The sequence below is a fragment of the Coregonus clupeaformis genome, chromosome 2 (genome assembly GCF_020615455.1).
Source record: "Coregonus clupeaformis isolate EN_2021a chromosome 2, ASM2061545v1, whole genome shotgun sequence".
NCBI classification, from domain to species: Eukaryota; Metazoa; Chordata; class Actinopteri; order Salmoniformes; family Salmonidae; genus Coregonus; species Coregonus clupeaformis.
Window position 1 is genome coordinate 11,623,776 of NC_059193.1, and position 27,257 is coordinate 11,651,032.

The 27,257-nt window shown below is 48.8% G+C and overlaps 1 protein-coding gene across 1 annotated transcript in view; it reads left to right on the plus strand.

Annotated features, from left to right (window-relative positions):
- Window positions 1-211: 211 nt before the first annotated feature.
- Window positions 212-27,257, plus strand: part of LOC121533300 (monocarboxylate transporter 8-like) — a 33,379-nt gene continuing 6,333 nt past the window's right edge. The window contains exons 1-5 of the mRNA XM_041839117.2: window positions 212-1,191; window positions 15,492-15,636; window positions 16,065-16,302; window positions 16,455-16,709; window positions 23,721-23,864. Of these exons, the coding sequence (XP_041695051.1) occupies window positions 672-1,191; window positions 15,492-15,636; window positions 16,065-16,302; window positions 16,455-16,709; window positions 23,721-23,864 (1,302 nt within the window). The 5' untranslated portion in view covers window positions 212-671. The remainder of the gene's footprint in view (window positions 1,192-15,491; window positions 15,637-16,064; window positions 16,303-16,454; window positions 16,710-23,720; window positions 23,865-27,257) is intronic.

Genomic DNA, 27,257 nt, shown 5'->3' on the forward strand with positions numbered 1-27,257 from the left:
ACTGAGTTGCAGCTGCACTTTCCAAAGTAGTTCGAGTAGTGTTTGTCAGAGACGGCAGAAGCCGTGGGGCAACATTGGAGTCTTTTCGTAATCTCGTGTAGTAGGAATTTTAAACCGTCCTTGAGCTCGTCCATTGGTGACGAGGTCTTGGAGGCGGGGGCAAACTTGTTGAATGAAGGTTGTTTTCTGTGTTGACACCGTGGTACTGAAAGCCCCCGGCCGAGAGATCCACATATTCCAATATAACGTTAAACAAATGAGAGAGGAGGAGCCGACACTCATTTGTTTACAGATTAGGCTAAACGATGTGGAGAGTGGAGACTGTGTGCAACCCGAGGACGAGATTGAGTTGAGGTTGGCGAGCAGCAGACGTTTTCACAGGTTGATTTACATTTTGCACGGAGCAGGAAAGCAAAAGTGAAATATTTTCTGGCGTCATCATTTCCCCTGGAAATAGGCTACGGGGACATCTGATATATACCATGATAAATAAGACTTGCCTGTCCTTTCACTATACAACCGATTTTATAGCGGCACTTCGGATACTGAAGTTGGTGCTGTGACTTCACTTTGTCTACAAAGAAGAGCAGAAAGAAACCTACTTTATTTAAATTTTTTATAGACAATCATTGTCAATCAATAGGCTACTGTAGCTATCTGATGCATGAGCGATGCACCCAGAACACAGCAGTAACCCCTCTACTGGACAGGATAAGATGGGGGTCAACGGGATAGGAGACAATCAGACGGAGGAGGAAGCATCGAGCGGCGAGCCGCCGACAGAACACTGTAATGAGGCTACTGCAGACTCTGAAATGGAGCAGAAAGGTGGTTCTCCCCAAGACCAGGAGGAGAACCAGCAAGCACAGAAGGAGGACAAGGGCCAGGACCTGGGAGATAGCGAATGCAAGATCCCACATGAGGACAGCACTATCCAGCTAATCGAGGCTGGATGTCTCGATAGTAAACCCGGTGTGTCTCCGGATTCCCAGTCTCAGTCCCCCGCACCGATGCCAGGGCAGAGCCCCGGGTTCGTCCCACCCGAGGGCGGGTTCGGCTGGTTAGTTGTTTTCGCTGCTACCTGGTGTAATGGATCCATCTTCGGGATACAGAACTCCTTCGGTATCCTCCACATGATGCTAGTGAACGACCACGCAGACCCCAATGACAAAACGTCGCAGTTTAAAGTAGGTGAGTCTGTCCTGTAACTGTTGCACCTGTTAAAGTTAGCCTACTGATGCTGACTTACTGTCGAAGGTAAGCGAGAAGGGTCAAATAAACATGGTCAGAACTAGAAGAATGCTCAGCATTGTCTCAAGACGATATTGAAGTAAAACATTAGTGACATTTTTGATTATTGATCATATCCATATTTGCTCCTCTGATGTGTCAGAGAATTTAGGCTACTACTTCAGTCTCATCATCATCTGTCTGAAGAATCTTCAGCCTACTTCAAGTCAATGTATAGACTATACATAGACCTAGGCCATATAGCACCAGAGTTTCCTTGCATTAACTTTCTGGTCACGGCTCTAATTCTGTCATACCGCTGGATAACATACCATCCTTATGTTCTCCTCTTATGTTGTTAATGTATTTTCCACGTGACAAAGGCACTAGTGTGTACCACTAAAATAAGCCCTCTGGTTGCATGTCAGTTTTACCAAAGCCCTCTGTTATGTTGTGTCCTTAATCTTCACCCCCAATCTGTTTAGCATTTATCAGGCTTTTATTTTATAACACAGACACACACACACACACAGCTCTTTTGCCTCACCGCATCAGGGCCGTACGTACTCACAAAGCATCTCAGAGTAGGCGTACTGATCTAGGATCAGGTCCCATCCTGTCCATGTGATCTAATGCATTATGATCTACAGTATAAGGGAAAACCCTTAGTGTATACAGGTCCTGATGCAGGCCAGGGATGATCTATATTATAAGGGAAAACTCTTAGTGTATACAGGCCCAGCTTAATCGGATGACGAGTGTCAAGACCTCTCCCTCTCTTATTTTTCCATCGTTAAGATTTTTTAATGTTTAGGTCCATCCAGGATCCTGATTTCTAATCTTGAAAAAGGCATCCACTGTTCTCATATCAAAAGGGATTAGATTAGTGAGCTGTAGTCAGATCTCCCAGCTCGACTAGCTCGCCCAGGGAAACGGTACGGTGCAAAGGGGTTATAGACCGCCTGGCACGGAATCACATCTCTCAGCTGAGCCCACCCTGAGTGCAGTGCCCAGGCCTGTACCCACTCCAAATACCTCTCCAGAGTGAGACCTGAAGTAGAATTTACATTGATGCGAACTCTGTGTAATCAATGCCCATTGGCCAGTGAGATCCCAGGGCCAGTCAAAACCATATCCACAGTAAGACACACTAGTTCTCCCAATAAGATCGATGAGGAGGGAAATCGGGTACCAATCATTGCCCAGTGGTGCTTGTTTTGATCAAAGAGTCCGAATCTCTACCAAACAGACATCATGACATGTTTAGATTATTACTATGTAATTACACAGGTACAAATTATGGCCTGAGATTATCTGGGGGTATCAACACCATTGGGCTAAGTGTGTAGAAGGATCCACATATCAAGATGGAGGAAATCCTCCTTTTATGTCTTTAATCAAATCAATAGTTTCATGATCTGAACCAGATGGGCGAGAGGTGAATCCTTATCAACTCGCTGCCTGAGGAGCGAGTTTTGGAGGTATCACGGTGAAGTGAAAGAAGGGAGTGAGGGACTTAAAGTAGTGGAAAGAGGGGTGGAAATAGTGAGGGAGGGACATAACAAAAGAGAACGAGGGGTGGAAGGAGTGAGGGAACATTCAGTTCCTTGAAGTTAACACTGTCTGCGTCCCAAATGCAGGTTGGCATTTATTGTCATGAATCTTGCCCTGGAGGCAGCTCTGCAGAGTGGTCACTAGCTGGCACAGCCACAATGTCATAAAATCAGATTTTAAACTGAACCTTAACCACACTGCTAACCCTAACCTTAAATTAAGACCAAAAAGCCTCCAGGGCAAGATTCATGACAATGAAGATCAATCTGCATCCCAAATGGCCCCCTATAGCCTTTATGATGCACTACTTTAGACCAGGGCTAATAGGGTTCTGGTCATAAGTAGTGCACTGAATAGGAAATAGAGTTCAGTTTGGGACGTAACCACTGTAAATCTGAGAGTGTTGTCAGAATGGTAGAAACTTTGGTTTCACTTATCAAATTGCATACTGATCAGTGATTAATTACCTGAAGGAGAGAAGGAAGGAAAACTGATGCATTTTCGAACAGGGTATCAATCTAGGAGTGAGGGGAGGAAAGATATGGAGTGGGTGATGGACATACAGTATGGAGTGAATGATCCCAGGCCAGGGAATTGCTGAAAGAGATACAGACTTAGGCCTTGTGACCCATAAGGCTTGGAATGGCTATGGATTGCAGTGAAATAGAAAGCGACAGTCAGTGATTTATTGAGGGGGTGTGTGTCCTGTTATTGTAGCTTTCTGGAGTCTAAAATAACTGTTATGGCCATGCTCATAAGGGCTATTTACTGTCAGCACTTATGTCTTCATTCCAAACCACCGGAAATGTATTTTATGTTGGCTATATTTGGGGAGTTGATGCCCTCCAGATGCCCTATGGCCTGAAACATGAATAGAGAGCAGACATGACTGTCTGGCGCCATTCATTTACAGCACAACAAACAAGAATCCTCTTACTCCATCTGTCTGGACCTTCTGGTTTAGTGCATTTTACTACATTTTATTTGCCCTGAAATAGAAATATGCATCTGGCTTACAGACTGAGGGAAACGCATTTACAGGATTTAAAGACTTGATGCTTGAAATATCGACACTAGTTTGTACATAACATCCCTGTGTACAGTATTATGGTCAGTTAAATATGAGTAGAATACAGTAGTGGGACTATCCCTAAAATTGGCAATTTGTCCATAATTTCAGAAAGAAGTCTATTCAACGGTATCTGTATGCTGTCTCTCTCCCATCCTTATAAGCCATAGAAATATTCCACTCTGTGCCCATTTAGATCATGAGGTTATGTTAATGATTTATTTGTTCTCTGGGACCTGACAAACATAATCCACTAAAAGAAGATTTGATTTCAGATCTCCGTTTTTGATGTATAGCTGTCATTTGTTTCCATTATTTTACAAGATACTGTTATTACAGGACTGTACGATAGACTAGCGTCCTTACAGGGGGTTTAGTTATACATCAAGCTGCCTCATGTTAGCGAAACAGGCTCCTGCCTTATGGCTCGTTTTGGCTCGGACAAGACTACGCACTTTGTAAGACAATACATTATCTTTACCATGCCTATGATCATTTACCCATGAGTAATGAACTTGTTCCGAAACTTCACCCTCTCTGTAGTCTCTCTGGACTAGAACAGTGGCCAGCTACAGTATAAATCCTAACAACTTGCAGTTTAAGGAAAAATGTGGCATGTTCCAATCGGATCAGGGCCCTTTGTCCAGTCCACTGCCTCCCCCTCCAACGCATTTTAGACCCAATCAAATACTTGCCCAGTCCTCAACAGTTTGTCTGTGTATGTACTTTAGGCCACTTAATTGTGCACAGAAGCTGCAAGGTAGTTTCACTCCTCATAGTGTATTTAGACCCATTGAACAACTTCTTTCAAAAGCTCATTATAGTGTGAAACTGTGCATATAGTCTACTCATGCATACAGTAAATACATTAGTGTGTATACCCAGCAAACAAAAATAGGTTCTGTGAACGTTCCCAGAACATTCATTAGGTTGCCCAAAAAGTTCAAATAACACATAAATTGTCCAGTTTTGCTGATAATTATAAAATGTTTGTATGAAACATTTGTCTGATGTTGCAAGAACATTCCCAGAACACATTTTGTTATTACATTACCTGGAAATCTAATAAGAACCTTAGGGGAATGTTCAGTAGTGGTTGTTACAGATGTTGTATATAACATTTTAGTTAATGTTAGGAGAACATTCAAAGGATATTTCATAAAAAATGAAAATGTTTTTTTGATGTTATCCAGGGGTTGGAACCAGTTCAGGGAACAGAACTGAAACCTAAAAGATAACGAAACGGGACCAGGAACGAAAGTGACCCATACTGTTCCGGAACAGAATCGTTATTTTAAAAGTATGGGAACCAGTTAATAACGTTGTTATACGTTTCAGGCATTTTTTTCTAGTCCCACAAAACAAAAAAAGCGCCTATGCAAAACCCTCACTCTGTCACTCAGAAACCTATTCCAGTGTCTGCCTGCAAGCTTAAAATCTTTGCCAGTGTGTGTTCGTGTTTAGGCTCCGTGCCCCTCTCCCCTCCGAAGCATAGGCTACTGTACTGACGTTACAAGCGTGATTCAGAAGATGGGGAGAGAGATTTTTAATTAGCTAGAGAAGAATGGATTAACTTTTTCAATGCTAGTTAAGGATACTATATTCCTAGTTATCACGTTTCACATTGGATTTATTAACTACAAAAAGGTAAGACCTGTTTTTCATTCTGGTGCCGCTCTGCACACTCAAGCTTGTTAGCTAGCTAGCTCAAAGGACATTAAAAGTTCCTCCATAGAAGCTATCCACACTGATTGGTGAAGTAATTTAATGAGCTTAATGTAAAAATAAAGTTGATTTCACAGGTTAGGGAGATTTCAGGGAGAATAGTGAGCTCACACAGTAAGTGTGGTCACTGTCTCTTTAAGTAGCTAACAGCCTCCTCCTGGCATCTGAGGAACAATCATGCAGCCTGGGGCCCGAGAGGAGGGAAGGAGAGAAAGGGAGAGGGGTTTCTTCTCTTTCTGCGAGCCTGTCACTATGTGTCTGTCACTGCTCCTGGATCATGCTCCTAGAAAGAAGCATGTTTCTCTCCCTCCTCTGCATGTGTTTCTCTCTCTTTTCTTTTTTCCCTCTCCTTCTCCCTCGCTCTCTCTTTCCTTTTGAAGGGTTCAGACCTAATTATTTATGAGTGCACTCTGGCTGCTTTATTATTAAGACCCTGGGCTGCTGGGAGAGACGTGGGGGATGAGGGGAGAGAGAGATGGAGGTATAGAGGGATGAGGAGATGAGATGGAGGGGTGGAAGGTGGAGGGGTGGAAGGTGGAGGGGTGGAAATGTTGAGAAGATTATAGGGCTCAGTGGGTGGATGGAATGAAGGGGTGTTTGAGTTGGTCAAGCATCAAGGGTTTCTACTATATGCTTTCTGTGGCTGCCTCTGAAATGGTACCCTATTCCCTAGATAGTGAACTACTTTTGACCAGGGCCGACGCATTCTGTCTTTATTCCTCCCCTGGTCCGTTCTGCGTGGTTTGCTTCCTTTTGGCTGATGTGAGTTACAGTTATCATTTTGTCTTAAAACCGAACACCAACTAACTGGAAGTTTTACTGTAAAACATAATGTTGTATATAAAACATGTTCGATGAATAATAGTCTCTTTCTTCTTCTCTTCTATATCAATAAACCCCAGAGAGGCCTAACCTAACCTAACAACCTAACAACCTAACCTAACAACCTAACCTAACAACCTAACCTAACAACCAACCTAACATCCTAACCTAACAACCTAACCTAACAACCTAACAACCTAACCTAACAACCTAACCTAAACAACCTAAACAACCTAACCTAAACAACCTAACCTAACAACCTAACCTAAACAACCTAACCTAAACAACCTAACCTAAACAACCTAACCTAACAACCTAACCTAAACAACCTAACCTAACCACCTAACCTAAACAACCCAACCTAACCACCTAACCTAAACAACCTAACCTAAACAACCTAACCTAAACAACCTAACCTAAACAACCTAACCTAAACAACCTAACCTAAACAACCTAACCTAAACAACCTAACCTAACCACCTAACCTAAACAACCTAACCTAACAACCTAACCTAAACACCTAACCTAAACAACCTAACCTAACAACCTAACCTAAACAACCCAACCTAACCACCTAACCTAAACAACCTAACCTAACAACCTAACCTAACATAACCTAACCTAACTTAATAAAACTGTCATGAGCCCTCTCACTCCACCGGGTTACCACCTTAATTTGTTTCCACTATCTTCCACTCTGCTCACCTCCCTCTCTCTACTCAGCCTAACTAGCTCCACCTGTCCCTGCTCTGCTCGGCTCTAATTACTCTGCCAGCTGCGCTGCATTACCCACTAACCTCTCCCAGTATTTCAAGGCCCTGTCTTTCAGCTCTCCGGTGTCAGATCGTCTGCAAAGCTCACACCCGGAACCTGTTTGCTCGCGCTTCTGGCTCACCCTGGTTTTGTGACCCCGGACCTGCCTGTTTTTTGGATACTCTTCTGCCTCCAGGAGATCCAGACCTGCTTCTGCCATTACGACTCCTGACTACTCTTCTATCCCGGTAACTCTGACCAGCCTTCTGCCTTGCTACTACGTATTTTGGATTTCCCTTGAACTGTACTGCTGCCTGGTTTCATTCCGCCCTGTTGTGTCTGTGTCTCCCCCCCAGGACTTCTGGACCACCCACCACCGGCTTCATAGGACGCATCGCTGCCACTGGGGGGCACAGACCCAAGCGCCTTGGACGGGATCCCCTGTTACCCCTGGAGCCTTCATTCACTCCCTACTTCCCTTTTCCCTTAAGTTTAATAAACTTTCTGGTGTGACGCAATTGTGGTCCTCTGGTCGTCTGTCTGAATCGTGACAGTACGATCTGACCATTATGGACTCAGCGCACACTTTCCCCGACATGGAAACCGATGAGCATGAGCAGCAGTTCCAGCAGCAGCAACAACTCGCCATGATCATTCAACTCCTCACCAACCTTACCCCAGCCAGTCTGCCCACCAGCCCAGCCCCCCGAGTTACCTGCCCCGGTCATTGCAGCCGCTGCCCGGAACCCAAGATTGAAACCCCGAGCGGTTCAACGGCGATTCAACCCAGGTCCGGCCATTCCTGACTAGCTGCCGACTTCAGTTCTCCTTGCAGCCAAGGACCTTCGCCACGGAGGGGGCTAAAGTTGGGTATGCCATCACTCACCTGACGGGCCGAGCTCGACTCTGGGGAACAGCAGAGTTCGAACGTCAAACCCCGCATGTGCAACCTTCACCTGTTTGCTGAGGAGATGCTGAAGGTGTTTGACCTGGATTCACCCACCGCTGAGGCGTCTCGTGAACTGTTCAGTATTCGACAAGGCAGACGTACAGTCGCAGACCATTCCATCGACTTCCGAACCCTGGCTAGACGAAGTTCTTGGAACACACCATCGTTGGTGGGCCGCGTTCTTCCATAGTTTGGCTGGACTATATCAAGGACGAGTTGGTCTCCCATGAACTGCCTTCCACTCTTGATGAAGCCATCGCACTGACTGTCAGGATCGACAGAAGGATACAGACCCGTCGCCGTGAGAGGGGGCGCCAAGGTCCACCTACTACCGGCATTCGGAGAGATCCGACTGGGCTCCTGTCATCTACTGCCATTCACCCAGGTCAGCTTGATCAGTCTGAGCCTATGGAGATTGGGCGAGCCTCCCTCACTCCTGCAGAGCGCCAGCGCCGCTTCACCTCAAACCTCTGCCTCTATTGTGGAGGTGATGGACATCGTGTGGTAACCTGCCCTTTAAAGGGCCGAAGCTCACCGGGCGTAGGGGGGAGTCCGGTTGAGTTCAATGACCATCCAGTCCTCCCGACCGCAAAACCCCTGCTGCAAGTTCACCTCCGCCTCTCTGACTCAACTCACACCCTGGCTGCTCTGGTGATTCTGGCGCCGAAGCCAACATAATGGACATCAAGCTGGCACGCCAACTGGGACTGGAGAACCTCCGTTTGACACCTCCTATTCCTGCCCGGGCACTGGACGGACACTTACTCGGATCGGTCACTCATGTCACGGCCCCGGTCTCGATGGGTCTGTCCGAAAACCATCAAGAAACTATCCAGTTTCACCTGCTCCCCTCTCCAGGCCAACCCCTCATCCTGGGTTACCCATGGCTCCGCCGCACAACCCCTCAGCTCGACTGGGTGACCGGGTGATCAGGAGTGGGGAGAGGACTGCCACCGAACCTGCCTGCTTGCTGCCGCACTACCCCCTCGGCCAGTACCTACTAACTCCGCTCCCGACCTCTCCAATGTCCCAGAATGCTACCATGGTCTCAGAGAGGTGTTTAACAAAGCAAGAGCCACATCTCTGCCCCCTCACCGACCGTATCGACTGTGCCATCGACCTCCTCCCTGGAACAGCTCCTCCAAGGGGGTCGAGTCTTTATTCGTTGTCTGCTCCTGAAAGAAAGTCCATGGAGGACTACATCAATGGCTCTTGTCCGCAGGATTAATCCGTTCATCTTCATCTCCTGCTGGTGCTGGCTTCTTCTTTGTGGGGAAGAAGGACGGATCTCTTTCGCCCCTGCATCGACTACAGGGGACTCAACGACATCACAGTGAAGAACCGTTACCCTCTGCCTCTGCTCACCTCTGCTTTTGAGTTGCTCCAGGGAGCCACTGTTTTTACCAAGTTGGATCTCAGAAACGCTTACCACCTAGTGCGGATCCGGGAGGGAGATGAATGGAAAACCGCATTCAATACACCAACAGGCCACTACGAGTATCTGGTTATGCCTTTTGGCCTCACCAATGCTCCTGCTGTGTTCCAGGCTCTAGTGAATGATGTACTGCGGGACATGTTAAACAAGTTTGTCTTCGTTTACCTGGATGACATCTTAATTTACTCCAGAAACCTGTCTGAACACACCCGCCATGTCCAGCAAGTCCTTCATCGTCTTCTGGAGAATTCCCTCTACGCCAAGGCAGAGAAATGTGAGTTTCACGTCAAGACAGTGGCCTTCCTGGGGTACATAGTGGCAGAAGGAAGTATCCAAATGGATCCTGCCAAAGTATCAGCAGTCACTTCATGGCCAGTTCCGGAGAACAGAAAGAAGCTGCAACAGTTTCTGGGGTTTGCTAACTTCTATAGGAAGTTTATCCGGAACTACAGTACCGTTGCTGCCCCTCTCACTGCTCTAACCAGCACCAAGCAACCCTTCACCTGGACCCCAGCAGCCGACAAAGCCTTCAGTACCCTCAAGGTGAGGGTTCACCTCCGCTCCCATCCTCCAGATGCCTGATGTGGACCGGCAATTCATTGTGGAGGTGGACGCCTCGGATGTGGGAGTTGGGGCTGTGATTTCTCAGTGGGCTGCGGAGGATAGGAAGCTCCATCCCTGTGCCTTTTTCTCACGTCGGTTGTCCCCCTCTGAGTGCAATTACGACATAGGGAACCGTGAGCTGCTGGCTGTGAAGCTTGCCTTGGAGGAGTGGCGTCACTGGCTGGAGGGGTCCACCATTCCATTTCTCGTTTGGACCGATCATAAGAACTTGGAGTACATCCGCACGGCCAAACGGTTGAACTCCAGGCAGTCCCGCTGGGCCCTGTTCTTCACCAGGTTTAATTTCACTCTGTCATACCGGCCTGGATCACGCAACACCAAGCCAGACGCCCTCTCCCGTCAATTCCAGAAGGATGACACCCCCTCCAAGGACCCTGTGTCGATTCTGCCAAGTCCCTGCATCGTTGCAGCTCTGACCTGGGCTGTTGAGGAACAGGTGCTGGAGGCTCTCCGTAACCAGCCAGGTCCCAGCACTTGCCCAGCTGACCGCCTTTTTGTCCCCCGAAGACCTGAGGTCCCAGGTCATTCAGTGGGGACATGACTCCCGCCTAGCTTGTCACCCTGGCTCCACCCGCACTCACAACCTGCTCGCCCAGAGGTTCTGGTGGCCCTCTCTGAGGAAGGATGTACGGGATTCGTCCAAGCCTGCCCCATCTGCAACCAACACAAGTCGTCCTGCCAGCCCCCAGCCGGATTGCTGCAGCCCCTGCCTGTGCCCAGACGTCCCTGGTCTCACATCGCCCTTGACTTTGTCACGGGGCTGCCCCCTTCAAGTGGCATGACCGTCATTCTCACCATCGTTGACCGTTTCAGCAAGATGGCACACTTCATTCCCCTCCCCAAGCTCCCAACCGCCAAGGAGACCGCCCAGGTGGTCCTGGAACACGTCTTCCGGATCCACGGACTGCCAAGGGATGTTGTTTCTGACCGTGGTCCACAATTCTCCTCCGCTTTTTGGAAGGAGTTCTGTCACCTGCTGGGAGCCACAGTCAGTCTGACTTCCGGATTCCATCCCCAATCCAATGGGCAGTCAAAGCGGGCTAATCAGGAGCTCGAGAAGGCGCTGCGATGCATGACTTCACGCAACCCCCCACTCCTGGTCGCAGCAATTGACATGGGTGGAGTACGCACACAATTCTCTGACCTGCTCTGCCATCGGTATGTCCCCTTTCCAATGTGTTTATGGATACCAGCCTCCTCTATTTGCCAGCCAGGAGGAGGAGGTTACTTGCCCATCTGCACTTGCTTTTGCCCGTCGATGTCGCCGCACCTGGTCACAAGCCCGAGCCACACTCCTCAGGTCCGTTGCCAGCTACACTACCGGGGCCAACCGTCGGAGAATTCCTGCTCCCACCTACCATGTTGGTCAAAGGGTGTGGTTGTCATCGAAGAACCTGCCACTCAGGGTGGAGTCGCAGAAGCTGGCACCTCGGTTCATTGGCCCATTCCCTATCATAAGAGTGATTAGCCCGACTGCTGTCCGGCTCCAACTGCCTAATTCCCTGAGGGTGCACCCCACTTTCCATGTGTCTAAGATTAAGCCCATCCATGAGAGTCCGCTGGTCCCTGCTGCGCCTGGTCCTCCTCCTCCACGGCTCGTCGATGGTGGTCTGGTTTACACCGTCCGCCGCCTGCTTCGGTCCAGACGGAGGGGTAGGGGTCTCCAGTACCTCATTGACTGGGAGGGCTATGGACCTGAGGAAAGGACCTGGGTGCCAGCTAGTCGGATTGTGGATAGGACTCTCATCACCGCTTTCCACCAACGGCATCCTGATCAACCTGCAATCCGTAGGGGGCCGCCCCAGAGGGGTCCCCTAACCGTCCGGCCCGCCGGCTTCCTGTCCTGTGCCTGATCCTGTCTCGGGACCTGTCCCATCTCCCCGACCACGGCCCTCCGGCTTCCTCCGAGGATGAGGACGTTCACTCGGACCGTTCGGAGGAGTTCTAGCCCTCCTCCGGCTCCTCCTCCCGCCCGGCGTGGTGTTGCTCTTGGGACTTCTGGGGCCGTCCCTTGGGGGGTTCTGTCATGAGCCCTCTCACTCCACCGGGTTACCACCTTAATTTGTTTCCACTATCTTCCACTCTGCTCACCTCCCTCTCTCTACTCAGCCTAACTAGCTCCACCTGTCCCTGCTCTGCTCGGCTCTAATTACTCTGCCAGCTGCGCTGCATTACCCACTAACCTCTCCCAGTATTTAAGGCCCTGTCTTTCAGCTCTCCGGTGTCAGATCGTCTGCAAAGCTCACACCCGGAACCTGTTTGCTCGCGCTTCTGGCTCACCCTGGTTTTGTGACCCCGGACCTGCCTGTTTTTTGGATACTCTTCTGCCTCAGGAGATCCAGACCTGCTTCTGCCATTACGACTCCTGACTACTCTTCTATCCCGGTAACTCTGACCAGCCTTCTGCCTTGCTACTACGTATTTTGGATTTCCCTTGAACTGTACTGCTGCCTGGTTTCATTCCGCCCTGTTGTGTCTGTGTCTCCCCCCCCCCCAGGACTTCTGGACCACCCACCACCGGCTTCATAGGACGCATCGCTGCCACTGGGGGGGGCACAGACCCAGCGCCTTGGACGGGATCCCTGTTACCCCTGGAGCCTTCATTCACTCCCTACTTCCCTTTTCCCTTAAGTTTAATAAACTTTCTGGTGTGACGCAATTGTGGTCCTCTGGTCGTCTGTCTGAATCGTGACAAAAACGTTTTTTTGTAGTCTATGTACATTCTCCATGTTTCCTACATTGTAGCAAGTTAGCAGCTGATCTATATTCTACTGTAAGGCAGTCCAGCGTATTGCCTCTCATATCGACAAATATCCATTTGCCATGTTTGCTTACTGCTTTGGCCGGGGAAGAAGAAACATTGAATGGCTGCCACGGGAAATATGGGGTCTGCTCAGATCTCACATGAACAGATCCCTCTTTCGTTGTCGTCCTCCCAATAATAAAAATAATAATAATAATAATATATAATTTTATAGTGCTTTTCATTACAAACAGAATCTCAAAGTTGCTTTAAAAACCTGGTTATTATTATACAGTACAGGTTAAATTTAGGTGGGTACAACATGTTTCTATTCAGGTCAGATTAACCCTACTGGCACAGTCATACAGCATGTTAATATTATACTAGATCAGCTGTTATTAAATAGGTTACATACAGTGCATTCGGAAAGTATTCAGACCACTTCACTTTTCCACATTTTGTTACTTTACAGTCTTATCCTAAAATGGATTACATTACTTTTTTCCCTCATCAATCTACACACAATACCCCATAATGACAAAGCGAAAACAGGTTTTTAGAAATGTTGTAAATGTATTAAAAAACAACAACAGATACCTTATTTACATAAGGATTCAGACCCTTTGCTATGAGACTTGAAATTGAGCTCAGGTGCATCTTGTTTCCATTGATCATCCTTGAGATGTTTCTACAACTTGATTGGTGTCCACCTGTGGAAAATTAAATTGATTGGACATGATTTGGAAAGGCACACATCTGTCTATATAAGGTCCCACAGTTGACAGTGCATGTCAGAGCAAAAACCAAGCCATGAGGTCAAAGGAATTGTCCGAGACAGGATTGTGTCGATGGCACAGATCTGGGGAAGGGTACCAAAAAACGTCTGCAGCATTGAAGGTCCCCAAGAACACAGTGGCCTCCATCATTCTTAAATGGAAGAAGTTTGGAACCACCAAGATTCTTCCTAGAGCTGGCCGCCCAGCCAAACTGAGCAATCGGGGTAGAAGGGCCTTGGTCAGGGAGGTGACCAAGAACCCGATGGTCACTCTGACAGAGCTCCAGAGTTCCTCTGTGGAGATGGGAGAACCTTCCAGAAGGACAACATCGCTGCAGCACTCTACCAATCAGGCCATTATGGTAGAGTGGCCAGACGGAAGCCACTCCTCAGTAAAAGGCACATGACAGCCCGCTTGGAGTTTGCCAAAACTCTGGTCTGATGAAACCAAGATTGAACTCTTTGGCCTGAATGCCAAGCGTCACGTCTGGAGGAGACCTGGCACCATCCCTACGGTGAAGCATGGTGGTGGCAGCAAGAATGGGAGAAACTCCCTAAATACAGATGTGCCAAGCTTGTAGTGTCATACGCAAGAGGACTCAAGGCTGTAATCGCTGCCAAAGGTGCTTCAACAAAGTACTGAGTAAAGGGTCTGAATACTTATGTAAATGTCATATTTTGGCAAAAATAAATTTAAAAAACGGTTTTTGCTTTGTCATTATGGGGTATTGTGTGTAGATTGATGAGGAAAACAACCCAAAATGTAATCAGCAGGACAATGACCCTAAGCATACTGCTAAAACAACACTCGAGTGGTTTAAGGGGAAACATTTAAATGTCTTGGAATGGCGTAGTCAAAGCCCAGACTTCAATCCAATTGAGAATCTGTGGTATGACTTAAAGATTGCTGTACACCAGCGGAACCCATCCAACTTGAGGGAGCTGGAGCAGTTTTGCCTTGAAGAACTGGCAGAAATCCCAGTGGCTAGATGTGCCAAGCTTATAGAGACATACCCCAAGAGACTTGCAGCTGTAATTGCTGTAAAAGGTGGACTTTGGAAGGGTGAATAGTTATGCATGCTCAAGTTTTCTGTTTTTTTGTATTATTTCTTGTTTGTTTCACAACAAAAAATATTTTGCATCTTCAAAGTGGTAGGCATGTTGTGCAAATGATACAAACCCCCAAAAAATCAATTTTAATTCCAGTTGTAAGGCAACAAAATAGGAAAAATGCCAAGGGGGGTGAATACTTTCGCAAGCCACTGTAGGTTAACCTTACTGCTGTGGGCATGAGCACCAGGTGTAAGTTAACAGTTTAAATCGGGTTGACGTGTTCTTCTGCAGTGCACACACATGTTGACTTCTGGAGGTTGTCAACAGGTTGGTTGTAAAAGGTTGCACAGAGGTTGTACACGGGTTGTAAATATGTTGCAGACAAGGCATAGACAGGTAGCAGACATGTTGTACTTTAGACAGACTGTCCAGACAGCACAGACCCGTTATCAGTCGACACACATAATTTACATGTACTGTAACAAGTACCATGTTGAAGGACACAGATTAAGGGATTCATCCTACCTTGTCCTTACTGTAGTTAATGACCCTCTTATCTAGGTAGCTCTCGTGTTGCTTGGAAACAGATTTGAGGTTACCTTTTGAGTGTATCAATATGGAAAATAACCATGTATTAATGTGTGGATTATAGTAACTATTTTCCCTGTCCTCCATCCCATCTCACACTACCTTCAATATCCCTCCCTCCCTCTTCCCGACCTGTCCCTACCTCCCTCCCCCTCGCCTCCTTCCCTCCAGCCTGGGTGGGGGCCCTGGCGATGGGCATGATTTTCTTCTGTTCCCCGGTGGTCTCCATGTTCACTGATCACTTCGGCTGCAGGAAGACCGCTGTGGGCGGGGCCACCATGGCCTTCATCGGACTCCTCAGCTCTGGCTTCGCAACGTAAGAGAACCTTCTGTTCTAGAGCCCTTTTAGAACCCTCAAAACATTCTAGAATCATTAGAACACTCCACACCTTCTAGCACTATTACAACCCATCTATTCTAGAGCCCTTCTAGAACCCTCCACAATCTCTCTTTGTATGTTTTGCCACTCTTTTTGCCTATCATTTCTTTTACACGTCCTGCCCTCAGTGACCGGAGCATTACACATTCATGCTAGGGTGTCACAGGCTCTGTTCCAATATTGACACTAACTTATTGCTTATAAGGAAGTAATGTATTGGATATATATTCTAGGTGCTAAGTTATGCTAGTGTGGGTAGTGTGGAACATAGCACAGTAGTGAGAACGCCTGCCTCTTCACCCATTAGAATTGACATGCATTAGTTTTCCACTGTGTTTACTTACCTCTACCCCCTACCCACCAAGGTCCCTCAGCCTACGGTATTTCACCTATGGGATCCTGTTTGGCTGTGGTTCGTCCTTTGCCTTCCAGCCCTCCCTGGTGATCCTGGGCCACTACTTCCAGCGGCGGCTGGGCCTGGCCAACGGTGTGGTGACGGCGGGCAGCAGCCTGTTCTCCATGGGCCTCCCGGTGCTGCTCACCAAGGTGGTGGAGCCACTGGGCCTCAGCAGAACCTTCCAGATCCTCAGCCTCTTCATGCTGGTACTGTTGTGATGTGTCCAATGATCATCCATTACACTGCCTGTTTGTTTACATCTTACTGATTTCTGTCATTTGAATGATGCGACTCGTTGAAGTAAACGTCAGATTCGACTTTGAACAAGTGTTTATTTTCGTTCTTAAAAACATAACAGGTCCAAGCCCTGCTGGCCCTGACCTTCAGACCCCTGCTGCCCCAGGGAGCTTCAATGGGACCACCAAGACCAGTGGGCCCCGCCGGGTCCATACCCCAGACAGGAGGCGCTGCCCGGGGCAGCCGCTGGAGCAGAGCCCTGACCCAGGTCCGGAAGGCCTTTAACGTGAAGGTGTTCCACATCGTCACCTACCGGGTGTGGGCGTTCGGGGTGGCTACGGCTGTGCTGGGTTACTTTGTGCCCTACATCCACTTGGTAAGGGCTCAGGGACCATCAATACAATTTCTTCAAGATGTGACCTTGTTATTGTGCTGTATTTAGGGCAACGTTTTCTGCTCGTAAAGACACCTGCGCTGTGAGTGAAATTATAATGATAGAATTATAATAATCTGCAGCACAATTTATGATGTAACTTTTCTTTAACAATTTCCATTTAGAATGTTGCTGTGTGTTAGTTCACAGCACAGCTGTTTTTGCAAGGGGAAAAGAATGTCGCCCTTACTGCTTTTAGTGTCAGCTTGATTGGCATGTTGGAAAACTAGACTTTCTGACCAAGAGTTCACCAAGTCGACTTCAGAGGAAATCTTGTGTAATATTGTGTTGTGTTAGGTTACATTGTGTGTTGAGTTAGGTTGTGTCATATTGTGTTAGGTTACATTGTGTGTTGGGTTAGGTTACATTGTGTGTTGTGTTAGGTTACATTGTGTGTTGGGTTACATTGTGTGTTGGGTTACATTGTGTGTTGTGTTACATTGTGTGTTGGGTTAGATTACATTGTGTGTTGTGTTGGGTTACATTGTGTGTTGGGTTAGGTTACATTGTGTGTTGGGTTAGGTTACATTGTGTGTTGGGTTAGGTTACATTGTGTGTTGGGTTAGGTTACATTGTGTGTTGGGTTAGATTGTGTGTTGGGTTAGATTACATTGTGTGTTGTGTTGGGTTACATTGTGTGTTGGGTTAGTTTACATTGTGTGTTGGGTTAGGTTACATTGTGTGTTGGGTTACATTGTGTGTTGGGTTAGATTACATTGTGTGTTGTGTTGGGTTACATTGTGTGTTGGGTTAGATTACATTGTGTGTTGTGTTGGGTTACATTGTGTTTTGGGTTAGGTTACATTGTGTGTTGGGTTAGGTTACATTGTGTGTTGGGTTAGGTTACATTGTGTGTTGGGTTGGGTTACATTGTGTGTTGGGTTAGATTACATTGTGTGTTGGGTTAGGTTACATTGTGTGTTGGGTTAGATTACATTGTGTGTTGTGTTGGGTTACATTGTGTGTTGGGTTAGATTACATTGTGTGTTGTGTTGGGTTACATTGTGTGTTGGGTTAGATTACATTGTGTGTTGTGTTGGGTTACATTGTGTTTTGGGTTAGGTTACATTGTGTGTTGGGTTAGGTTACATTGTGTGTTGGGTTAGGTTACATTGTGTGTTGGGTTAGGTTACATTGTGTGTTGGGTTAGGTTACATTGTGTGTTGGGTTAGGTTACATTGTGTGTTGGGTTAGGTTACATTGTGTGTTGGGTTAGGTTACATTGTGTGTTGGGTTAGGTTACATTGTGTGTTGGGTTAGGTTACATTGTGTGTTGGGTTAGATTACATTGTGTGTTGGGTTAGGTTACATTGTGTGTTGGGTTAGATAACATTGTGTGTTGGGTTAGGTTACATTGTGTGTTGGGTTAGGTTACATTGTGTGTTGGGTTAGGTTACATTGTGTGTTGGGTTAGGTTACATTGTGTGTTGGGTTAGGTTACATTGTGTGTTGGGTTAGGTTACATTGTGTGTTGGGTTAGGTTACATTGTGTGTTGGGTTAGGTTACATTGTGTGTTGGGTTAGATTACATTGTGTGTTGGGTTAGGTTACATTGTGTGCTGGGTTAGATTACATTGTGTGTTGGGTTAGGTTACATTGTGTGTTGGGTTAGGTTACATTGTGTGTTGGGTTAGGTTACATTGTGTGTTGGGTTAGGTTACATTGTGTGTTGGGTTAGGTTACATTGTGTGTTGGGTTAGGTTACATTGTGTGTTGGGTTAGGTTGTGTCATATTGTGTCAGACTGACCCACTTATCTAAAATAAGCAGCGAGTGATATTGTTGCATGGTGATGTGAGGAGCATCAAGGAGACACCTTGTCACGGCAATATGTTATATGAAAACTGCCAGAGGGATGAGGAAGGAGGACCGAAGGAGAGAGGGAGGGAAGCAGTGTTGCCAACTAATTTTCAGGGGAAGTTGCTAGAGGTAGGTCGATTTGTTGCTAAAAGTTGCTTGTTGATGTCGTTACTTAATAACGTAAAACTGCGTCATTACGTAGAATACACAAAATCATTACTCAAATAGACTGGCCATCTCGGCAACAGATATGATTTGACATTTGTTAGTTTAGATTTGTTTGTTTACCATCACATATTTTTATTTGTAAAAGTAATATAAACACAACACATTTTATATGATCAGATATTTTTATTTTTAAACACAACACCTTGAATTATTGAACAATTGCACATTTATTGAACAATTACATTTTCTTATTAACTAGTAAACCTACACATTCTGAACAATTATAGTTTTAAGCAGTGTATTGGTAGTTAGTTAACATGCTACCTAACTGATCAACAATTATAGGTACAAACTAATAACAAGGGATACATGCTATCTTATTGAACAAGCAACTTAACTCAAATAATTATGTGTGCGCTAGGCAGCTCTCTCCAGCTCTCTCTAGGTTGTTGTGCTGCTTGGCTGGCCTGCTGCTGCCTGTGCACGAGATGAGCGCCTGCTGCTGACGTCACTCACAATGCACTTTTGCAGCCAGGCACGTGTGTTGTGACTGAGTGTGTGACAGAGAAAATCTTTTTTGTGTCATTTAGAGGGGAAATGGGTGCATTTTAGCGTTTGAGTCACTTTTCAAAAGTTGCTAAAAGTTCCAAATATATTTTTTAAAGTAGCTAAATTTGTTGCTAGGTGCTGTTTGAAAATAAAGTTGCCAGGGTAGTCTGAAAAGTTGCTAAATCTAGCAACAAAATTGCTAAGTTGGCATCACTGGAGGGAAGGAGTAGAACGTGAGAGAGAGGGAGGGAAGAAGTAGAAAGAGAGAGGGTGGGAAGGAGTAGAACGAGAGAGGGAGGGAGGGACAGAGAGGGAGGGAAGGAGTAGAACGAGAGAGGGAGGGAGGGAAGGAGTAGAACGAGAGAGGGGGGAGGGACAGAGAGGGAGGGAAGGAAGGAGTAGAACAAGAGAGGTAGGGAGGGACAGAGAGGGAGGGAAGGAGTAGAACGAGAGAGGGGGGAGGGACAGAGAGGGAGGGAAGGAGTAGAACGAGAGAGGGGGGAGGGACAGAGAGGAAGGGAAGAAGTTGAAAGAGAGAGGGAGGGAAGGAGTAGAACGAGAGAGGGGGAGGGACAGAGGGGGAGGGAAGGAGTAGAACGAGAGAGGGGGGAGGGACAGAGAGGGAGGGAAGGAGTAGAACGAGAGAGGGGGAGGGAAGGAGTAGAACGAGAGAGGGGGGAGGGACAGAGAGGGAGGGAAGGAAGGAGTAGAACAAGAGAGGGAGGGAGGGACAGAGAGGGAGGGAAGGAGTAGAACGAGAGAGGGGGGAGGGACAGAGAGGGAGGGAAGAAGTGGAAAGAGAGAGAGAGGGAGGGAAGGAGTAGAACGAGAGAGGGGGAGGGACAGAGGGGGGAGGGAAGGAGTAGAACGAGAGAGGGGGAGGGACAGAGAGGGAGGGAAGGAGTAGAACGAGAGAGGGGGAGGGAAGAGTAGAACGAGAGAGGGGGAGGGACAGAGAGGGAGGGAAGGAAGGAGTAGAACAAGAGAGGGAGGGAGGGACAGAAGGGAGGGAAGGAGTAGAACGAGAGAGGGGGAGGGACAGAGAGGGAGGAGAGTGGAAAGAGAGAGAGAGGGAGGGAAGGAGTAGACGAGAGGGGGGAGGGACAGAGGGGGAGGGAAGGAGTAGAACGAGAGAGGGGAGGGACAGAGAGGGAGGGAAGGAGTGGAAAGAGAGAGGGAGGGAGGGAGGGAGGGACAGAGAGGGAGGGAAGGAGTAGAACGAGAGAGGGAGGGAAGGAAGGAGTAGAACGAGAGAGGGGGGAGGGACAGAGAGGGAGGGAAGGAGTAGAACGAGAGAGGGGGGAGGGACAGAGAGGGAGGGAAGGAGTAGAACGAGAGAGGGAGGGAAGGAAGGAGTAGAACGAGAGAGGGGGGAGGGACAGAGAGGGAGGGAAGGAGTAGAACGAGAGAGGGGGAGGGACAGAGAGAGAGGGAGGGAAGAAGTGGAAAGAGAGAGGGAGGGAGGGACAGAGAGGGAGGGAAGGAGTAGAACGAGAGAGGGGGAAGGGACAGAAAGGGAGGGAAGGAGTAGAACGAGAGAGGGGGGAGGGACAGAGAGAGAGGGAGGGAAGAAGTGGAAAGAGACAGGGAGGGAGGGACAGAGAGAGAGGGAAGGAGTAGAACGAGAGAGGGGGGAGGGACAGAGCAGGAGGGAAGAAGTAGAAAGAGAGAGGGAGGGAGGGAGGGACAGGGAGGGAGGGAATTAGTAGAACGAGAGAGGGGGGAGGGACAGAGGGAGGGAAGGAGTAGAACGAGAGGGGGGACAGAGGGAGGGAAGAAGTGGAAAGAGGGAGGGGGAGGGGACAGAGAGGATGTAAACGAGGAGGGGGAGCGACAGAGAGGGAGGGAAGGAGTAGAACGAGAGAGGGAGGGAAGGAAGGAGTAGAACTTTAGAGGGGGAGGGACAGAGAGGGAGGAGTAGACAGAGGGGGGAGGGACAGAGAGGGAGGGAAGGAGTAGAACGAGAGAGGGAGGGAAGGAAGGAGTAGAACGAGAGAGGGGGGAGGGACAGAGAGGAAGGGAAGGAGTAGAACGAGAGAGGGGGGAGGGACAGAGAGAGAGGGAGGGAAGAAGTGGAAAGAGAGAGGGAGGGAGGGACAGAGAGGGAGGGAAGGAGTAGAACGAGAGAGGGGGGAGGGACAGAGAGAGAGGGAGGGAAGAAGTGGAAAGAGAGAGGGAGGGAAGGAGTAGAACGAGAGAGGGGGGAGGGACAGAGCAGGAGGGAAGAAGTAGAAAGAGAGAGAGAGGGAGGGAGGGAGGGAAGGAGTAGAACGAGAGAGGGGGAGGGACAGAGGGAGGGAAGGAGTAGAACGAGAGGGGGAGGGACAGAGGGAGGGAAGAAGTGGAAAGAGAGAGGGGAGAGGGACAGAGAGGGAGGGAAGGAGTAGAACAAGAGGGGGGAGGGACAGAGCAGGAGGGAAGAAGTAGAAAGAGAGAGGGAGGGAGGGACAGGGAGGGAGGGAAGGAGTAGAACGAGAGAGGGAGGAAGGGAAGGAGTAGAACGCGAGGAGGGCAGGGACAGAGGGAGGGAAGGAGTAGAACGAGAGGGGGGGAGAGACAGAGGGAGGGAAGGAGTAGAACGAGAGGGGAGGAGGGACAGAGGGAGGGAAGGAGTAGAACAAGAGAGGGGGGCGGGACAGAGAGGGAGGGAAGGAGTAGAACAAGAGAGGGGGCGGGACAGAGAGGGAGGGAAGGAGTAGAATGAGAGAGGGGGGAGGGACAGAGAGGGAGGGAAGGAGTAGAACAAGAGGGGGAGGGACAGAGCAGGAGGGAAGAAGTAGAAAGAGAGAGGGAGGGAGGGACAGAGAGGGAGGGAAGAGAAGGGGGAGATGTGAAGTTCTGCTGCACATATCAGATGTTTAAGGCAGCCTCCCCACTGCCTGTCCTGTTTTCTCAGGCTCCAGAGCCAGGCCCAGATGTAAACAAAGCCACCGGCTTTTGTTGTGTAAGCGCCCATGCTGCTAAACTGACTCAGGAAGCTCTTTGCTTTAGGTCAGCCCTAAACATGGGTATCCTATGGCCCTTGATGTTATTCTGGTGCCATGTAGTGCAGTATCAAAGCAGAGGAAACATTTCACATGAACTTGAGGGGAGAGAAGCTTCTGGTTAGGAAAGAACTTCAGAGGGTTTTGTGTTTTGGATCAGATTCAGGAGTGGGGCGGAGAGGAGAGAAGGGAAATCACTCACCTATAGCTCCGCCACTTCCAGCTTCACTGTTGACAGGTCTTCTGACAGGGGGACGTGGATGAAAACATTTGTTATTCCAAGGAATGTTTATGGAAGAATGTTATAAGGAGAAAATAATCCCTGTTTCTCCATTGAAATCCCTTCACTAAGAATCCCATTGAAATCAATGTCCTCTATGCAAGGTGATTTCAACATGGGAATAACACACATGAAAAAATGACGACATATCAAGAAATTACTACGCCTTTGAGGTGTAATTCTGTGTTTTCTTTGGCTATTTTGTTTGGCTGCTTCCAACCCCTCAGGGTGTGTGTTTCCAGGGGGCTTGGTTTGGCTGCTTCCAACCCCTCAGGGTGTGTGTTTCCAGGGGGCTTGGTTTGGCTGCTTCCAACCCCTCAGGGTGTGTGTTTCCAGGGGGCTTGGTTTGGCTGCTTCCAACCCCTCAGGGTGTGTGTTTCCAGGGGGCTTGGTTTGGCTGCTTCCAACCCCTCAGGGTGTGTGTTTCCAGGGGGCTTGGTTTGGCTGCTTCCAACCCCTCAGGGTGTGTGTTTCAGGGGGCTTGGTTTGGCTGCTTCCAACCCCTCAGGGTGTGTGTTTCCAGGGGGCTTGGTTTGGCTGCTTCCAACCCCTCAGGGTGTGTGTTTCCAGGGGGCTTGGTTTGGCTGCTTCCAACCCCTCAGGGTGTGTGTTTCCAGGGGGCTTGGTTTGGCTGCTTCCAACCCCTCAGGGTGTGTGTTTCCAGGGGGCTTGGTTTGGCTGCTTCCAACCCCTCAGGGTGTGTGTTTCCAGGGGGCTTGGTTTGGCTGCTTCCAACCCCTCAGGGTGTGTGTTTCCAGGGGGCTTGGTTTGGCTGCTTCCAACCCCTCAGGGTGTGTGTTTCCAGGGGGCTTGGTTTGGCTGCTTCCAACCCCACAGGGTGTGTGTTTCAGGGGGCTTGGTTTGGCTGCTTCCAACCCCTCAGGGTGTGTGTTTCCAGGGGGCTTGGTTTGGCTGCTTCCAACTCCTCAGGGTGTGTGTTTCCAGGGGGCTTGGTTTGGCTGCTTCCAACCCCTCAGGGTGTGTGTTTCCAGGGGGCTTGGTTTGGCTGCTTCCAACCCCTCAGGGTGTGTGTTTCCAGGGGGCTTGGTTTGGCTGCTTCCAACCCCTCAGGGTGTGTGTTTCCAGGGGGCTTGGTTTGACAGCAACAAGACACATTTCCGTCATCTGAAAAGGAAATGGACATTAAAGTATTCCTCTTCTTCTTTTCCACCAGATTAACTTTGTGAAGGAGCAGTTCAAGGAGACCCAGAAGGAGTGGATCTTGTTGGTGTGTATAGGAGCCTCATCTGGCGTGGGACGCCTCCTCTTCGGGAAAGTAGGAGACCTCATTCCCGGAGCCAAGAAGATCTGGATGCAGGTGAGGAAACCCTCTTCAGCATCCCATTGTCAGCCTAATTTGAACCAATTTAGATTTTAAATATCGGTTAGCACGTCAGCCACATCCCCTTAGTTTTTCCCATGAATGGTGAGGCTACTACATACTTCAAATCTATTACTATTTCAAATACATAGGTAAAATACTTGCTGCGCTTCATTTAGTTTACCTGGTAAAATGGAACTAATGGAATTGGTTGAAAGTATTTGACATGGATTTGACCCAAGTTGGTTGCCATGTTGGTCAGTTGCTTTGTTGTTTCTGTATGAAGTGAAAGAGTATATAAGGGAAAAGGTATTAGTCTGGAGAGATGTATTGGACATATTAGTCTGGAGAGATGTATTGGACATATTAGTCTGGAGAGATGTATTGGATATATTAGTCTGGAGAGATGTATTGGACATATTAGTCTGGAGAGATGTATTGGATATATTAGTCTGGAGAGATGTATTGGACATATTAGTCTGGAGAGATGTATTGGACATATTAGTCTGGAGAGATGTATTGGATATATTAGTCTGGAGAGATGTATTGGACATATTAGTCTGGAGAGATGTATTGGACTTATTAGTCTGGAGAGATGTATTGGATATATTAGTCTGGAGAGATGTATTGGATATATTAGTTTGGAGAGATGTATTGGACATATTAGTCTGGAGAGATGTATTGGACATATTAGTCTGGAGAGATGTATTGGATATATTAGTCTGGAGAGATGTATTGGACATATTAGTCTGGAGAGATGTATTGGATATATTAGTCTGGAGAGATGTATTGGACATATTAGTCTGGAGAGATGTATTGGATATATTAGTCTGGAGAGATGTATTGGACTTATTAGTCTGGAGAGATGTATTGGATATATTAGTCTGGAGAGATGTATTGGACATATTAGTTTGGAGAGATGTATTGGACATATTAGTCTGGAGAGATGTATTGGATATATTAGTCTGGAGAGATGTATTGGATATATTAGTCTGGAGAGATGTATTGGATATATTAGTCTGGAGAGATGTATTGGATATATTAGTCTGGAGAGATGTATTGGACATATTAGTCTGGAGAGATGTATTGGATATATTAGTCTGGAGAGATGTATTGGACATATTAGTCTGGAGAGATGTATTGGATATATTAGTCTGGAGAGATGTATTGGACTTATTAGTCTGGAGAGATGTATTGGATATATTAGTCTGGAGAGATGTATTGGACATATTAGTCTGGAGAGATGTATTGGACATATTAGTCTGGAGAGATGTATTGGACATATTTGTGACACTCTGGCTCCACGGACCTTGATATTTGGAGCCAGGGTTGTGTAGTTTCATTGTTTGGGTGTATTTCTATGTTGGGGATTTCTGGTTGTGCATTTTCTATGTTTGGTTAATTGTTCTTGATTAGTCGTATGACTCCCAATCGGAGGTAACGAGTGTCAGCTGTCGGCTCGTTATCTCTGATTGGGAGCCATATTTATACTGTGTGAGTTCACTTTGTGTTGTGGGTTATTGTTTCTTTGTTGCTGTTAGTAGTATTCAGTATAGAACTTCACGGATCGTCATTTGTTGTTTTCTTCGTGGTTGCTTTAAGTTAATAAAATCATCATGTTCACTCGCAACGCTGCGCATTGGTCTCCTCCTTCAGACGGTCGTGACAGAATAACCCACCAAAAAAGGACCAAGCAGCGCGTCCAGGAGCAAGGGGTCTGGACACAGGAGTTATGGATGCCTCCTAAGGACTTTTGGACATGGGAGGAGATTCGGGCTGGAAAGGGTCCTTGGGCACAACCGGAGGAACATCATCGCCCTCGTGAAGAGCTGGAGGCAGCTGCAGCCGAGAGGAGGTGGTCTGAGGAGGAATATCACCGCCCTCGTGAAGAGCTGGAGGCAGCTGCAGCCGAGAGGAGGTGGTATGAAGAGGAAGCGCGGAGTCGAGGCTGGAAGCCCGTGGTTACTCCCCAAAACATTTTGGGGGGCACATGGCTAGGCGCCTGGGCAGCAGGAGGCTGCCACAGGGAGAAAAGGAGAGAGGGCTATCGGATTACGGGAGCCATTGGCGAGTAGAGGGAGGGAAGTTGTTGTGGCACGGCATGAGAGACTGAAGTGTGTTCCCAGTCTGGTCCGGTCCGTTCTTGATCCCCAGTTAAGGCCAGTGGTGGGTGTTCCCGGTACGGTCCGGCCTGTTCCTACTCCACGCACCAGGTCCACGATGTGCGTCGCCAGCCGGCCTGAACTGGCCGTCTGCCCAACGGCGCCTGAACTGCCCGTCTGCCCAACGCCGTCTGAACTGCCCGTCTGCCCAACGCCGTCTGAACTGCCCGTCTGCCCAACGCCCGTCTGAACTGTCCGTCTGCCCAACGCCGTCTGAACTGCCCGTCTGTACTGAGCCTGCAAAGCCGCCCGTCTGCCATGAGCCTTCAGAGCCGTCCGCCAGACCGGAGCCGCTAGAGCTCTCCGCCAGACAGGATCAGCCAGAGCCTTCCGCCAGACAGGATCAGCCAGAGCCTTCCGCCAGACAGGAGCAGCCAGAGCCTTCCGCCAGACAGGAGCAGCCAGAGCCTTCCGCCAGACAGGAGCAGCCAGAGCCTTCCGCCAGACAGGAGCAGCCAGAGCCTTCCGTCAGACCGGATCAGCCAGAGCCTTCCGCCAGACAGGATCAGCCAGAGCCTTCCGCCAGCCATGAGCAGCCAGACCCGTCAGCCAGCCATGAGCAGCCAGATCCGTCAGCCAGCTATGAGCAGCCAGATCCGTCAGCCAGCCATGAGCAGCCAGATCCGTCAGCCAGCCATGGAGCAGCCAGATCCGTCAGCCAGCCATGAGCAGCCAGATCCGTCAGCCAGCCATGAGCAGCCAGATCCGTCAGCCAGCCGTGAGCAGCCAGACCCGTCAGCCAGCCATGAGCAGCCAGACCCGTCAGCCAGCCATGAGCAGCCAGATCCGTCAGCCAGCCATGAGCAGCCAGATCCGTCAGCCAGCCATGAGCAGCCAGATCCGTCAGCCAGCCATGAGCAGCCAGATCCGTCAGCCCGCCAGGATCCGCCAGATCCGTCAGCCAGCCAGGATCCGCCAGAGCCGTCCTGCCAGGATCCGCCAGAGCTGTCCAGCCAGGATCCGCCAGAACCGTCTAGCCAGGATCCGCCAGAGCCGTCCAGCCAGGATCCGCCAGAGCCGTCCAGCCAGGATCCGCCAGAGCCGTCCAGCCAGGATCCGCCAGAGCCGTCCAGCCAGGATCCGCCAGAGCCGTCCAGCCAGGATCCGCCAGAGCCGTCCCAGCCAGGATCCGCCAGAGCCGTCCAGCCTGGATCCGCCAGAGCCGTCCCCGCCAGGATCCGCCAGAGCCGTCCCCGCCAGGATCCGCCAGAGCCGTCCCGCCAGGATC